General features: G+C 41.6%; 2 protein-coding genes across 2 annotated transcripts in view; both read left to right on the forward strand.

Moving 5' to 3' along the window:
• commd2 (COMM domain containing 2) lies at positions 1-4,418 on the forward strand. The gene is made up of 6 exons (XM_023408857.2): positions 1-424; positions 1,102-1,179; positions 2,053-2,135; positions 2,634-2,708; positions 2,823-2,921; positions 3,129-4,418. The coding sequence occupies exons 1-6, from the start codon at positions 358-360 to the stop codon at positions 3,336-3,338; spliced, it is 612 nt and encodes a 203-aa protein (XP_023264625.1). The 5' UTR covers positions 1-357; the 3' UTR covers positions 3,339-4,418.
• An 858-nt stretch (positions 4,419-5,276) lies between these two features.
• The window catches only part of trappc8 (trafficking protein particle complex subunit 8), a 28,340-nt gene continuing 18,230 nt past the window's right edge, over positions 5,277-15,386 (forward strand). Inside the window, exons 1-7 of the mRNA XM_087174716.1 lie at positions 5,277-5,591; positions 8,982-9,191; positions 11,299-11,382; positions 12,524-12,613; positions 13,408-13,582; positions 13,847-14,000; positions 14,834-14,924. Coding sequence (XP_087030842.1) covers positions 5,435-5,591; positions 8,982-9,191; positions 11,299-11,382; positions 12,524-12,613; positions 13,408-13,582; positions 13,847-14,000; positions 14,834-14,924 — 961 coding nt within the window. The 5' untranslated portion in view covers positions 5,277-5,434. The remainder of the gene's footprint in view (positions 5,592-8,981; positions 9,192-11,298; positions 11,383-12,523; positions 12,614-13,407; positions 13,583-13,846; positions 14,001-14,833; positions 14,925-15,386) is intronic.

Here is a 15,386-nt window from a genome sequence, read left to right on the forward strand (position 1 = left end):
AAAGAATGCTAAGCTAACACTCACTGCTGGGAACATTTTCGTAGAGGCATCAAAGGGAATATTTATTCATCTAATGACGTATCTCAAAAACACAGGGTTGATAACAAATTTTTTGGGTTTATTTTCCACACTGCAGTCCGGTAGGTGGCGCTAATGCATCTGAAAGCTGGTTGCCAACCGACAATCAAATCAAAATAAGAAGAAGAAGAAGAAGAAGAAGAAGAAGAAGAAGAAGAAGAAGAAGAAGAAGAAGGAAGGAAGGAAAAAGCCACTGTCCAAGGCGTTTTCCGGGTGTATGTTTGTTGGTGACTGTTTTATAGTGTTGTCGCGGTGCTGAGCGGGACGCTGAGGTTCAGGATGCTGCTGGTTTTGTCTGACGACCATAAAGAACACCTGGCTTTCCTGCCGACGGTCGACACCGCAGGTAAATCACTCGGATCCGGATCCGGATCAGATCAGATCAGATCAGATCAGCTGCTTCTCCTGTGATGAACTGCTGACCGTCAGAAACGTGACTGATGCTTAGCACGGGATCAGCTGTACTGACAACAACGACCTGCTTTTAGAAAACACCTAATATCAGCATCACACACTGTTCACCTGCACCACAATAATGTGCGTGTAATGTACACACTGTGTCAGTTACAGTGTGTACATTTATAATACACTATAGCTGGAGAAAACTAAAAACAAACAAACATCCATTACAAGTAAAAGTACATTAGAACAGGTCTATTAAAAAGAAATGAAAGGAAAAGTACTTTTGATGTGGAGTACAACATTTATCATGTAGCTGTATGTCAAGTTGACCAGATATCTGAAATAAAAACTGGAGACGTTTCCAGTTCGCGGTCAGTTTATCATTAAAGTATTCAATGTTTTTACCTGAGATAAAAAAAGGGGCGACTGTCATGTATTCTGGCCACGGTAACTGTTGTTTTGTAATAAGCTTTTGTGAAGCCTGAATGATAAAATGACGACTCCCTACCTTTGATGCAGCTGTGAAGCCTGTTTGAAGTATGTTTGATAGTTGAAAAATAAATATGAGAATGGTTTCCTCAGAGAATGACTTAGATTTTCTGTTTGTTTGTTTGTTTTCAGTGGTTGGAGAATTTGGTCGCATTGCACTGGAGTTTCTAAGGAGAGGAAGCAGCCCCAAGATCTATGAGGGAGCAGCCAGTAAGACCCTGCACCTTTCATCACACACTCCTCACCAAGCAGCCGACTGCTCCACTCTGCTAAAAGCTCAACGCTTTGGGCAGTAGAGACATTTCCAGCTCAGGGACCATGTGTAGATTCATGACTAGAACTAGGTGTACGCACAAAACAGGAAATATTCATACACATTCTTTTCATCAGAGTGATAAAGCTGTGTGTTCACATGGTTCAGTCTCATAAATCTCACTCACATGTTCACAAGCCTCATTTCCGCTCCCACAATTAGCCTTAAATGGATGAAGACACTCCCTTAATCAATCAGTTTGTATAAATTTTGTGCCACAAGTGATCAGACACAGAGAATAAAGATGAGGAAGAAGAGCAATTTCACTGATTGTGAAACTGAGGTTAAAACATGCATCAGTTTACTTTAGTACAATCACTCTAATGTAAAGTCGTGTTTTACTCTGAATGTCATTCATTGGGACTAGAGAGTCTTAATGAGGCTCCAGAGGATCTAACACTGTGACTAGTCAATATTAAAATAGTATGAAACAGTTATACAGAATAACTCAGTAAATAATAAGGATATTAAACTGATAAATTAATATGGTATAATATATGGTAAATTCTATATTGTGTTGATTTTTGAAGTGAAAAGTAAAAAGTAACTCTGCACTGTTAGACCACCATCACCAGTCTGAACTGTTGGATCCATGGATTCATGTGAAGGTTAATACGGGTGGTTTAAGTTCATTATTATTAGTGCTAAACAGAACTGAAACCATTTTGGTATTTTTCCACATCAAACAGCTTTGACACATGTGCTACTTCCTGATACTCCCCGCCTACCTGTACTACCATTATTGATCCATAATGCACCTGTGCTTACAGGGAAGCTGTCTGTTCCTGTGGATATGGTGCAGCACGGAGTGGAGGGCCTGATGTTCCTGATGACGGAGAGCTCCAAACACATGGTGACTCACGTCAGCTGACACTCTGAAGTCCAAGATCGAAGAGATCCGTTTCATTTTCCACACTGAACACTTTCTCCAGAAACATGTTGTCATGATGTGAAACAAGTAGGAAGAAGGAGAAAGCTTTGAAGTTTGATAACGGCCACTGAAATATACTTTATACAAGGACAAAGAAAAGCATCACATTCCTTTTACATCTTGTCAAAAACTCTTCTGTGAAGCTTCAGGCAGCTTTTCTTTATGTTAAAAAGAAATGTAATGTTTTTCATGTCTTTTTTCTTACTAAACCGTGAATTCAAAACTGAATGATGAGCTGCCTCCACTGAGTCAGGAGGAGCAGCACCTGTCCACTGATAAAGTCTGTCTGTAACATTTACTGATGTGTGTCATCATGGCTCACCAACACAGCAAAAACTAGTGAGCCAGATGTTTTACCAGCTGTGGTGAACATCAGCTGTTCCCAGTGTCACTGTTCTCCCTGTGTGTGTTTGTGTGTAGATCTCAGAAGTGGACTTCCTGGACTCAGTGTTAGCTCTGGGGTTCGGTGATGAGCTTAACCAGATGCTCTTACAGGTGACTTTGGATTTGTTTTATTCGTGTGAGGAGACGGTTTTGAGCAGAGTTTGTGTGTTGGACAGTTCGCTGCACTCCAGCTTGAGCGTGTGAGTGTTTGTGTTTGTGTTGCAGCTCTACCTGCAGCACCACAGTCAGATCCGCAGCATCCTGAGTCAGCTGCCCTCCAACCTGCCTGCCTACCAGAACCTGGAGTGGAGACTGGATGTACAGGTGTGTGTGTGTTCATGTGTTCCCCTTAAATCTGCTCTTCAAATAGATCGTGTTGCAGATACAGTGGATACTGTATGTGCTTTTTATGTGTAATTGTGATTAATTTGGAAAAAGCAACATTTATATTTCTAACCTGTGCTCATACCGTTTGTATTCTAACGGTTTACTTTATAAATATCTTTTTTTTTTCTCGCTCCTTCATGCCAGCTGGCGAGTCGCTCGGTCCGTCAGCAGGTCATTCCCGCGCTGACGATGCGTCTGCTCCTAACGAGAGGCAGCGACAGCCGCAGTGACCACAGCATCAGGGTCCTCCAGGCAGACCCCAGCACCCTCCTGCACCTCATCTCCACACTGGAGGCCGCACTGGCCGCCATGAAGACCAGTCACTCTCGGCGCATATTACGCAACATCAAATAATCGCCCAGGACGCTCTCTGATTAATACGTGTGCCTCCTGTTAAACACCACATTCCTGCCTTTACACCTGGAAAACATCAAGCAGTGTCTCTGTCTTCTTCAGTGCAGCGTCGACTGCTTCCTGTGATTCGGTCCTGGATGTTAAACCAGGTTTTTGCCCGTCTGACTGGGAAATGGTCGTCGCTTTATGACACTGGAGTCACGATATCTGCCAAACGGTATTGACTATGTTATTTATAAGATTTCTACAGTGCTGCTGATATTGAATTAATCCTGTGTTTTCATTCTGCAACTCCACTGTCTTTGTCTCTCGCCCCAGTATTCACGGCATTCACACACTTTTTACACACATTATTCAAACTGGAGAGAGTAGTGCGTTCGTTGGGAACTGTTCTCAGCAGCGGATTAATCCGCATATCCGCATTTTGTGCTCCAGTGAGCTTTTCAGCAGGATGGTGTATGTGGGTTTGAGTCAAAAGAAACTAGAGCATGAGCGTGTGGATACACGCGATTATAGAACTTTGGTTATGTTCAAGAAATGAAATAAAAAGGGGTAACACTACAGCAAGGTGAAAGGAACACTGAGTAGTTATCAATGAACAAATAAGAAAAAATAAGAAATGACCTGATAATTGATATGTATTGATAAATAGTATGATACTCTTAAATAAACCTAGTGTTGGCTGTCAAGAGGCACCCGGCAGAGTGCACCCAGTTGGTCTGTAATGAGTTGTAATGAAACCAGCATCCAGCTCTAAGAAGAGTCCTGGTTGTTCCGAACTTCTTCCATGTAAGAATGATGGAGGCCACTGTTAGAACCAGATCTGATCCTCAACATAATCCTGTCTCTGAGCTGTGCAGGCACCTTCCTCCTCATGAATTGGTTTATGCTCTGCTGTGCGTTGTCAGCATAGAGTTGACCACAGGTGGACTCCTGTCAAGGTGAAGAAACATCTGAGAGATGATGAGGAGAAATGGGAGGAACCTGAGCTTAATTCAAAGTGTCTGAATACTTCTGTCAATGTGATAGTTCAGTTTTTCCTTTTTAATAAATTTGCAAAATAAATTCTAAAATCTTAAATCCTGGTTCACTTTGTCATTATGGGATATTAAGTGCAGATTGATGATTAAGACAACTGCCAGGTGGTCACTCAAATGTTATTATTACCTTATTTACTTAAGGATAAAAATTTAATAAATAAAGTGTATATATGTTGTAATAAATAACAAATATCTCGTTCACTGCAATGTGTGGTTTAAAGATGAATGCGCATTAATGTCACAGTAATACTTGTAGCTCCACTGGATTAAAATGGAGGCATAGCTCTTTATTTACCCGTTGCCATGGTGAATCGTAGTATCGGAGCTCCATTGAAGATGACAGTTTGAACTTAATCTAGTTAACCTGAAAGTTGAGTTTCCCATCTCAAAGCACAACCCCCCAGAGTTCAGGTTGAAGTTCAGGGTTTATTAAACCTTTTTTTTTTTTAATTGACAATGTTTATGACAGTCAAAAAGGCATAAACCACATTCAACTGAGCACTCAACAACAACTGAGCAATAAAATAAAAGGGACAAAATAAGAGCTCAGTCAGGTAATAAAAGTGCACAGATAATCATACACATGTTGGGCTTTTTTAATATTACAGCATATCACATTGTTTTATATAATATTATTTCATTTAAATAGGCGTCAAATATAGGAGTGTTTTTTAAGAAACGGTATTTATGTATAAAATATTTTTCTAAAAGTATTACATTTTCATTCCCAAATTCAATTTTTTTTGTTTTCCGTTTGAAGACCAAATTTTATATTTTTATGTAAGAAGTTAATTAAACCTGCTGCAGCCTCCAGGTGACATCGACGACATGTTTCCAAACAACCGGGACGGAAGAGGAAGTGCTCGTCCAGCCTCGAGGCGTCACCTGACCGTCTCAGCTCTACACAGGAAGTGGGTTGGCGAATTCAACATGGCTGTTGTCTGCAAATAGAGGAGGGCTTGTCTTCAGCAATGAAATAGTCTGGGCTTTCTTAAATTATAGGACAATTGACTCAGTTCTGTGTGTTAGCTGGTGTTGACTGTTAGCCGGTCCGCCATGGCCCAATGTGTTCAGTCTGTCCAGGAGTTCGTCCAGGACTCGTTCGTCCCGATGGTGGCCGTCTTATGTAGCGAAGAAGCGGAGAGAATGACCCGCAAGAACAATCTGAATTTCGCCGAGCTGCTGAGGCCTTTCTGCAGGCTAACGTCCGAAGGTAAGGACGGCTGCTCGGTTCCCACCGTGTCCATTGACTGTCAGTCTCAGAGCTGTCACAAACTGAGCTGTAGTGAGCTAACTAGCTAGCATGGTTAGCCTGGGATGTGTCAGTTGACATTAGCTCCGCGCTAGCAGACGGCTAGCAGGCTGGACTGTGACTAAGCAGCAGGAGGAGACACGAAGGGCCGAGTGACACTTGACCATTCAGCACTGAGAGCTGCTCTCAGGCGAAAACTTTCAAGCAGCCGGCCAACCTTTAAGTTGATGCTGGATTATCCGACCGAACAACAAATAGCTGAAACAGTAAGGAAGCTAATTGGCTAATGCGCTTTAGTTGCAGTCAACACACGGAGTGTAACGTTACTGCGCCTCGACTGGAAAGTGGACTAAAGCAGGGACAGTGACATTAAGGTGCATTAAAGACATTTTAAAGACAGTCTGCACCGGTGCTGGCCCCACAATGAACACACCGGTCTTTTCTATTAGTATTGTTGTGAGTTCGTTATGAATACAGTTTACTCTGGTACATACTGCCTCCAGGAAACACCCCCCCCCCCCCCCAAAGATGAGGGTTAGGCCTGAAGAGTGATGATTGGTTAGGGTTTGTTTTGGATTAAGGTTAGGGTTGGAGTTAAAATGACGCCTTTTCACAGCAGGGTAAGTGTGCAGGTGGTGACAGGAGTAAACAGTGGCGAACCTTGACCCTGGACCCACCTCCACACATGCAGACTATTGGCATATTTACAGATGTACCCTGAATGCATCACATGCAAGACATGAGTAGAGGCTACAGCATCAGTCAATCGATCATTCTGACTTTATTTGTATAGCACTTTTAATAAAAACAATGCAACACAAAGTGCTTTACAGAATTAAAAAAAATTAAAAAAATAACCCTACACACACACACACACACACACACACACACACACACACACACACACACACACACAGAAAAATAAATGACCAAGTAATAAATAAAAAACAATCGAAATAAGACAATGATAACAGGAACTTAGGAAATGCTATCATGAATCTCATAAATTTGCACTGAGGAAATACTCAGTCTGGAAAGCAAAGATAATGAAATGATGGAGTGATAAAGATAAAATAATAATTCTAAAACAGGAGATATATTAAAATGAGTGGGAATGTTTGGAAGTGAGTAAAACCAGAAATAAAAGTAGAAATAGAAGAGATGACCAGAAATTAAATTGAGCAATTAAAAGGGCAAATAATCCTGAAAATAATCATAGAATAAAAAGACAAACCGGTAAAACAGCTTAAAATAATAAATTAATAAATAAAATTCAATTAAAAGCCAGACTAAAATAGGTAAAATGTCTATAAGCAGTAATGTCTATATGGGAGGCTTAAGGTGCTTTTGTAGTTGTAATTGCAAAATGTGCCAATATGAGGGGCCATCAGGGGCTCCATTTCCCCTTGGGGTCCGCAAGCGTTTGCCTTTCCTGATGGTGCATCTATGGCAGTGAATGCAGTCGCTGCTGAAACCCGTGAAGTACGACAAAACAATACAAACCCATTTACTCGACTTGACTCTTGGCTGCTGCTGATAACCTGCTCTCCTCCTCGACACTTCCTGCACTCGTGGAGTAGGAGCTTCAGGGCTCGTCAGATTCGTTCATGTACCAGAGTCAGACAGTTACTGCGTACTTGTTAGTCTGTGGATATTACTACTGTTTTCCTGTATTTATCATCTCCAGGTCAAGTCCTAGTTTCTGCTTTTCTGTCGAGATCCAACAGACATAAAGAGTTGGTAGATTTTTGCTTATTTGCTGTAATAACACACATGTAGCATCAATACAATCACTTCTTGATTTCATTTATCAGCTTTATCTAACATTTTGTGAGTGAAGCATATTGTTTTACTTTCACTTTACCCTGAGTCAGCCGCTCCCTCCTGCCACCGTCCAGTCAGTGTCAGTTTTTATTCTGTCATTCAACAATCAGGACGGTGAACTGGATTCGACTGTTCAGGATCAGGATTTCAGCAGTAGTGTGGCCTAGTGCTCAATTTGGGATTAAAAAAAATAGGTGCCACTTGTTTTCCAAACCAGCTGCCTGCATATTATACAACTGCAGCAAGTGGGGGCAAGCACTCCGTTCAACATTATTTATTATGGGGTAAAATCACTATTTTGTTAAACAAATGCTGAGTGTAATTGGAGAATTTTTGAGACTAATCTAAACCTGTCTGGTCTGACTGAAGCAGGCAACATTGAACGTCTCGCTGCTGCACATTGTGTTTTGTTTGAGCAGGAAATGGATATTTTTTTAACTTTGTTGAACAATCATAAATAAAAATGACATAAGGACAAGATTATTAAACAGAAGCCTTTAATAAAGTGATTCACTGAACACACTACAAGCTTTTCTTCTTCTCTTTCTTGTTCCCTTTAATGCACCAGTATCAGTTTCAAAGACTAAAAATGATGGCCTGTTAATAAGTTAATAAAATAAACCTCATTAGATTTAATGGAGGAATAATTAGTAAAATGGTACATGTTCATAAGAAAGAGAGATTGACTTATAAATGTACCCGCATCTTACCAAGATGTGAGAGATTACAGACATGACCAGAACAAGTGACATAGAAAAACCTTTGAGGGATAAAAACCAGTGGTTGATCCTTTGTGCTGCTGCAGCCTTTAAGTTATTCAATAGCAGCATTCATCTCAGACTCGTGTTGCAAGTTGCTTACTAGCGACCTAGTAAGATTGCCACTGTGACTTTTATGTGAAAGTGACCATGGTGCTCATTCAGACATGAGATTGGTCTCAGATTCAGGTGAGGTGATGTGTGTCTGTAAAGGGGCTACAGAATAAAATAACTTGAAGTGAGGTCACATGGAAATAATATCCACATTTTCAGCCCTGCAATGAATCATATTTCACAGGCTGTGAAAAATATGTTATATCAAATATCCTGAAAGCTTTACCAGAAAGAATATTATAAGTAAGTACTGAGTAAGTAGTTATACGTGCTGAGAATGAACATGAAAATGCCATTGTATGGATATTTATTCTCTACAGATGCTGTGAAGCTGTTATGTGCGGCTCTTTTAATGATACAATGAATAAAGAAAGGTTGTAACCTTAACTAAAGGTTATTCTGATTATAGCTCATCTATTGATGCTTTTTCTTTTTTTAGTTAAATAACTTAAGTCTATAAAATTTCACTCTTTCTCACAGCCCAATATGACTTTTCTGAAATATTTAGAGAAAAGCAGCAAATCCTCACATTGGACAGCGGGAGACAGAAGTTGAGATTTTACTTGACAAATAACTTAAACAATTCAAAGTGTTTGAGTTTATTTTTTGACCTTGCACAACAGGATACTGTCCTGACTGTTCTTGTCTCCTCTAGGTCACATCCGGGACCCCAACAACCAGGTGCAGGTCGTGAAAAACCTGCGTATCTGTGTCAACAATGTGGTGACGAGCCCAAACGCGACGTCTGCTGCGCTGAGTCCCGCCCAGCGCCGGCTGCTGAATGAAGTGGTGTTATCCTGTCAGCCACAGGAGGGCGCTGCGACCAGTGTGATCACAGCGGGAGACTACGACCTCAACTTCAGTGGTAAGGACCGGAGCCGGACTGATCCTGGAATTTTAAGGGTCGATTCTGTATTTGAGGGTTTAGAAAATCGGATCATGTTAATCTTTCAACCAAAACACAAACAAACATTTAGTTATTAAAGATATATAGTTGAAAAACAAACATCAACTACAACACTAAACTTCACTGGAGTAATTATTGTTATTGTGATTATTATCGTTACTGTTGTTAGTAATTATAATAGTCCAGTAAGCAAGTATTCAGTGGGAGTTAGCTCTACAAACACAAATGTCATCAGGGCGTGCGACTCGTTTCCGTCGGCTGCTAAATAATTAATAATAAAAGCAATCCTAAACAAATTCCTTGATGCACACCACACTTCAGAATAACATACATTCACATGTATTGTACGTTTCCTGTTAATAAGAAAACGTTTGATCCGTGAAGCTGCCGATGGTTCGACGCCGTAACAGTTCATCGTGTTCAATCACAACTTCTGATCAATTCTATCAAACACTGAGCTGAAATATCAATTCTTCTTCTCATCAGTTTCTCTCCAGTCACTGAGTTAATGCAGTAATCCGGGTGAACCGTTTAAAAATGCTTCTTACTGTAGAACAGTCCAGCTCAAATTAACAGTAAGACAATGAGTCAGAGAAGGAATCAAATCAAATGCTGTTTTCACCCCGTTTTTTTATATGCTACTAATAATTTCTCTAATATACTAATAATCACTTCTTTTGCTTTACCAACCTCGTAGAAAAAGCCCTTCTGTTTCCTCATGAGATCTGTACATTCACACACATTTTGAATTTTATTGCTGGAAAAATTCACTTCAATATTTTTCAGTTACTGTTGATCGAGTGAGAAACTGACTGACTGGTTCTGGTCTGGATCTGGACCCAGAGAGACTTCTATCCGGATTGCAAACAATTTCAGATTTAAATAATAATCGGTGACAAGCAGAGCTGTGTGGCTCCTTTAGTCTGTTTAGTCCTTAAGTTACAAGCAGTGTTTTAAAGATTAACGCAAATACATCTTTATTCTCTGTACAACAAACGCAGTGAGGTCAGTATGAAGTCCAGTATGACCAGTCCACAGAGTCCCCTCTCCCAGTCCTCCACAGCTCCACAGTCTGGAAATGAGTATTCACTGAGGATACAATGGATTTTTAGAGAAACAAAAATCTGTTTCCAGAACAGGGATGTGTGTAGGAGTGAATGAAAGCAGCTGCTGAAACATTGTTAGACTGTGAACAAAAAGAGAAAGTGCTGGAAAATAATCAAGCAAATCCCTCTGTCAGCTGCAGCAGCTACGAGACGAGCCGAGCTTTTAGCAGAAGACGTGCAGCTACAGTCAAGAGTGCACCATGAACAGGCTTAGCAGTAGGTGAATCAACCGATACCAGAGATAATACCCAGCTTTAATGTTTGTGAGATCTCACCGTGCAGAGAGGAAGCAGGTCTATAAGATGTTTCAGACTGGTCTATAGTGTTGGTCTATCAGTCTGATGTCAGTCACACTGTTCAAAAACACAGACTGACTCATTTTAAGCCAAAAAGAGTTAAGACACCTTACCCCCAGACTAACTCAGGCCTCAGACCAACGTTACCGTGAGATTAGTTTGCTGGAGTTATAAATACAGACCATCCTCACTCCATCAACCTCGCCTGCTGAGAGACGGCGACGACTTCCTGCTGCAACGTAAGACGTCTGAGCAACGGCAGGATGTTTCACTCCGTCACCTCCAGACCAGAATTAATTATATCACACAGTTACTCATCTTTTGTTCTTCTGGCTTTGTGTTTCCAGCACATTACATTTGAAATAAAATAGTGGGAAATGTGATCTGCTGATCCACAGAGCAGAAGAGTGTAAAATAGAGCAGAAGTGAAATTTGAACTTTGACTATTAATTTGTTGAGATTCACTGACACTTTTCCATCTTTTCTCTGCTTTAAATTCAAACGACATAATCAGTGTTTTTCTCAGCGTTTTACACAACACCCTCTCCTTCTTCTCCTCCCTGATTTTTCTCTTGATCTTTACATCCTCATGTTGAATGAGGAGACCTTGCAGGAAATTGGATGTTACTAACATGACCTTGGCTCTCTGCTTCCACCTGTCAGATCACTCTCTTAAAGCTAGCCTCCCATGGTACAGTGCCTGGAGAGAAACACTGTTGGAAGTCAGCACCTCCCAGCACTGCTCAGGTATCAGCTCACCTCGTGGCTCGTGTGTGGATAGTCCTAGTCCTCTCAGCTCCACACCCGCCCTCACTCCTCTCCCTCTAGTTTCCAGTAGCTGCCATGTCTTGTGGGCGTCCCTCCTTTTTTTGTTGTAAGGTAGTGGGTGCTTTGTTTTGTATATATAGAGATTGCCAGAAATATGAAATAACAGGTTGTTTGTGACCTGTGGCCCACACATACTTCAGAGCAGGCGTACACCCGGTTTTCTAAACCGAACATAAGGTGATATATCTATCTCTTATAGAATAAAGTTGTTTGCCAACTGTATTAGTTTTTCTGTCAACTCAACTATCTAGAAAAGTTCAGTTAGAGGCATATTTACAAGCTTAATCTCAAATAATTGTTTATGAGTGCTGAATTTCATCATTTTTTCTGATGTTTAGTAATTATAACGATGCCGGCTTAAAGGTACTCTACATATGATAAATGATTAGAATATAACGAGGCGCTGGTTGTGTGTAACGACAGCTGTTCTGGTGCGGTTGGAGAAACCTCATCGATGCGACTCAGTCATTGAATTTGCACTTTGTTTATCGACAGGTCTAAAGAGAAGTTTTTAGGCTTAAGCTGTTATATATTATTGCGGAGCTCGGCGCACTTGCACCGGCCCCATCTCCACAATAATATATAATATATATTTGTGACATTTGTGGCGTAGAGGATGCTGTACCGGCTCACTGTGTCCAACATGAAGCAGGTGCAGTATTGGCATCGCATACATTTAATATTTGTGAAGCCATAACTCAATATGAGATATCTGTCATTTTACTAACAAAACCTCCTCCGTTACTCTTCAAATTATTATCATCAAATATAATTATTAGATAGAGAGTAGAGAGGACAGGAAAGGAAGTCTGAAGGATTTGAAAATCCTGGTTATCCTGGCATGCTGGTTAATCCCTCTTCCGATCCTTTGGACACAAGATGAATGGGCTGAAAGCAACACAGAGGCTGGTGTGTAATGTTGATGAAAACGTGACACAGCTACAGTCGCAGCAGTAACAGGCACGTGTCATTCAGATACAGTAACAGTGATCAGGCAGACAGGACGAAACCATACAGTATTAAACAATGGCTGATTATCTCATTTTGTCTTTGTTTCTAGCAACCACGCCCTGGTTCGAAACCTACAGGGAGAACTTCCTGCAAACGATGCCCGCCTCCGACCACGAGTTCCTCAATCACTACCTCGCCTGTATCCTTCCAACAGAAACACAAACAGCAGAACCTTTAACATCAAATCCCAAATGTCAAACGCCCTCACTATGGAAAGCTGAGAAAACATATAGTTTTCGTATATATATAGATCTGATGATGTGAACTTTGAACTCTCTCACAACAGCGACGGTCTCTTGGCAACGAGACAAACGCAACAGTTTTGTCTTTCAGTATTTAACTTTCCACCGACTTTATTCTTCTCTGCTGTGGCAGAATAATGTTAATGTTGTTAATGTTAATAACGTTACCTCGCGGCAAATGTCCGTTGCATGTTTACAGTCTGTTTCTGAAAACATTAGTTCCACCTGCATCGTGGAGACGTCTACGACCTGCAGGATGGTGCTGCTATCGTGACGTGAACGGGAAAAGCGCAAAGTAACAAATCTGTTTGTTTAATTAATGTAGACTATGTTGGCCACAAATACAGATGTGGAATTTATTTTAATCGAAAATATTTACAGTTGTAATTGTAGTATTTGTCAGAAACATCGATAATCAGTTTGAGATTATTTTAAATTTGTTCAATAAAGTTTTACTGTACGTGGTGTTTGTGCGACACGATGGCCCCACGACATACAACACTCGTTGCAAGATGTGATGCGTTTCCTGTAGATTCTGCACGTAACACTAATGATGATGAACGAGGATAATAACTATCATCAGTAGTCGTCGTCCTCTGCTCCCTCTGACCCTCCTGGCTCAGTGTACCTGCTCTCCTCTGATGGATCCACACGGGTCACAGTTGTGTCCTTGACCTCCTGGCTGGTGCAGGCCTGCTGGTGGTGTCCTCCACTGAGGCGGTGCCCGTGGAGCAGTTCCTCAAGCTTTCCCAGGAGCAGCACAGGATCCAGCACAGCGGAGAATACACCAACCCCAAGTGGTTTATCCCCAACACGCTGAAGTACTACGTCTTACTGCACGACATGAGCGAGGGGGATGAACAGAGGTACTGACAAGACGCTTCACTGGGCACATCTGGAGACATCTGCAGATCTGTGTTGTGTTGTTGTATAAAATACATGTATAAATTACACCATCTGAGGTTGTGTAACATCAGCAATGTTGCATTACTGAAATATGTTGTGTGTTATGATTTCTCTGTTAAAGAACTATGACGACTCGACTAGTAGTAGTTTCTTTTTAAACACAAATAGTGTTGTGGTGGAGGAAGCTGTCGGTGTTTGATCAACTGTTGGTCTTCCTCTTCCAGGGCAGATGTGGTGTACGAGGACATGAAGCAGAGGTACGGTCCTCAGGGCTGCTATCTGTTGAAGATGAACTCTCGTACCTCCTCAGCTGAAGAAGACGAGCAGATCCCGGACCCCTGGAGTCAGTACCTGCACAGGAATAATCTGCAGAACCAGGTAAGCGCCGTAGCTTCCTCCACACGGTCCAGCATGTTTAGCTGCAGCAACAATAGAGTTAGTTAAAGGCCAATGGAGAGCCAGGACATCGGTGTGCAGTCTATTACATACATATTTATTTTGATATTTTATTTAATCAGAAATTTCAAGTTCGTCCATTTATAATAATACGCTGCCAAGTAAAAGCAGTTTCCTACGCAGGCTGTGTCAAAACATTCAGTGGCTTCAGAGTCCAGACAGAAATGTTTTAAAAACCAGTAACTGAAGCCTGTCTTCAGACCCTCCTGAGTGAGTTTGCACAGCTGGATTTGGGCAGTCAGTCCTGGGCTGCGGCTCCAGGGTTTGACTCCAGCGTTGTCTTGTTCGTGTGCTTCGATCACTGTTGTGCTGACGAGTGAACCGTTGCCCCAGTGTCAGGTTTCCTGCTCTCCGGATCACGTTTCCTCCCAGGACCTCTTCGTCATTTTGACTGATTGTGACTCAGTCCATTATTATTATTATCAAGAAATGGTTTTATACCCTGAGCTTTGACACAGTTTTATCATAGACAGAGAGAGAGATTTTATTTTATTTTATCAGTTAAAAAAACATAACGTTACAAGAATCGTAAAATGTTTAATATTACCACTGATTATCGGTCCATCCCTAGTCTGAATACTCTCTGAAGCTGCTGTACTTTACACTTGTTTAAATAAAGTTCCACATACAACGTCTGTGCTTCCGTCTCAGTCGCAGCAGTGACGACGGGGACGCATGAATCAGCCGGAGCTTCATTCTGTTGTGTGCACCATCAGAAGATGTGCCTTGTGTTAACATTGTGACGTCTGCTGCAGGATACGCTCGACGATCCGGCTGTGAACAGCGCCGCCGCGGAGAACAGTGTCGGTGCAGCTGAAGTGGACCTTCCACAGTCAATGGAGAAAGGTCAGTCAGTTCAGCAGGTTCTGTAAACGATCATCGCTGCCTCTAGATGCGACACAAGACCACCAGCAAAACCCACCACAACAAACAGTTCACCGGCCACAGCCCCGGCCTCCCCTGACGACAACAATAAATAAAACTGTGCTAACAACTTCTATTCTCTGCACTGAGTCCAAGATTCATTTTCCTCCAAAATACCAACAGCTCTTCTTGTGCTGCTGTGTTTGAATAAACATCTCATGTTTGTAGGTCTCGTCCCTCCTGTGCACCGAAACACCAAACAAACACACAACAAATTTCAAGGTCAGGAAACCAAACTGTCAGAGTGCTGATTGCACCGGTCGCTGCGCCGACACTAAAATGAATTAGGCCTCGTAACTAATATCTTGAGCAACACCTGAGAAGGCCGTGCAATACTTTTGATTTGACCTGATTGGCTGTCAGGTTCAGAGGCAGACAGATGTC

This window comes from Seriola lalandi, unplaced genomic scaffold (genome assembly GCF_002814215.2).
Source record: "Seriola lalandi dorsalis isolate HSWRI2012SDOR001 ecotype SW California unplaced genomic scaffold, Sedor1 jcf7180002054375, whole genome shotgun sequence".
In the NCBI taxonomy this organism is placed as follows: domain Eukaryota; kingdom Metazoa; phylum Chordata; class Actinopteri; order Carangiformes; family Carangidae; genus Seriola; species Seriola lalandi.

What these genes read in the sequence shown, in the direction of transcription:
- commd2 (XM_023408857.2), top strand. Translation starts at nt 358, where the DNA reads ATGCTGCTGGTTTTGTCTGACGACCATAAAGAACACCTGGCTTTCCTG. An exon ending in TTAACCAGATGCTCTTACAG is followed by an intron (nt 2,709 to 2,822) that starts GTGACTTTGGAT and finishes TTTGTGTTGCAG; the next exon opens with CTCTACCTGCAGCACCACAG. An exon ending in AGTGGAGACTGGATGTACAG is followed by an intron (nt 2,922 to 3,128) that starts GTGTGTGTGTGT and finishes CCTTCATGCCAG; the next exon opens with CTGGCGAGTCGCTCGGTCCG.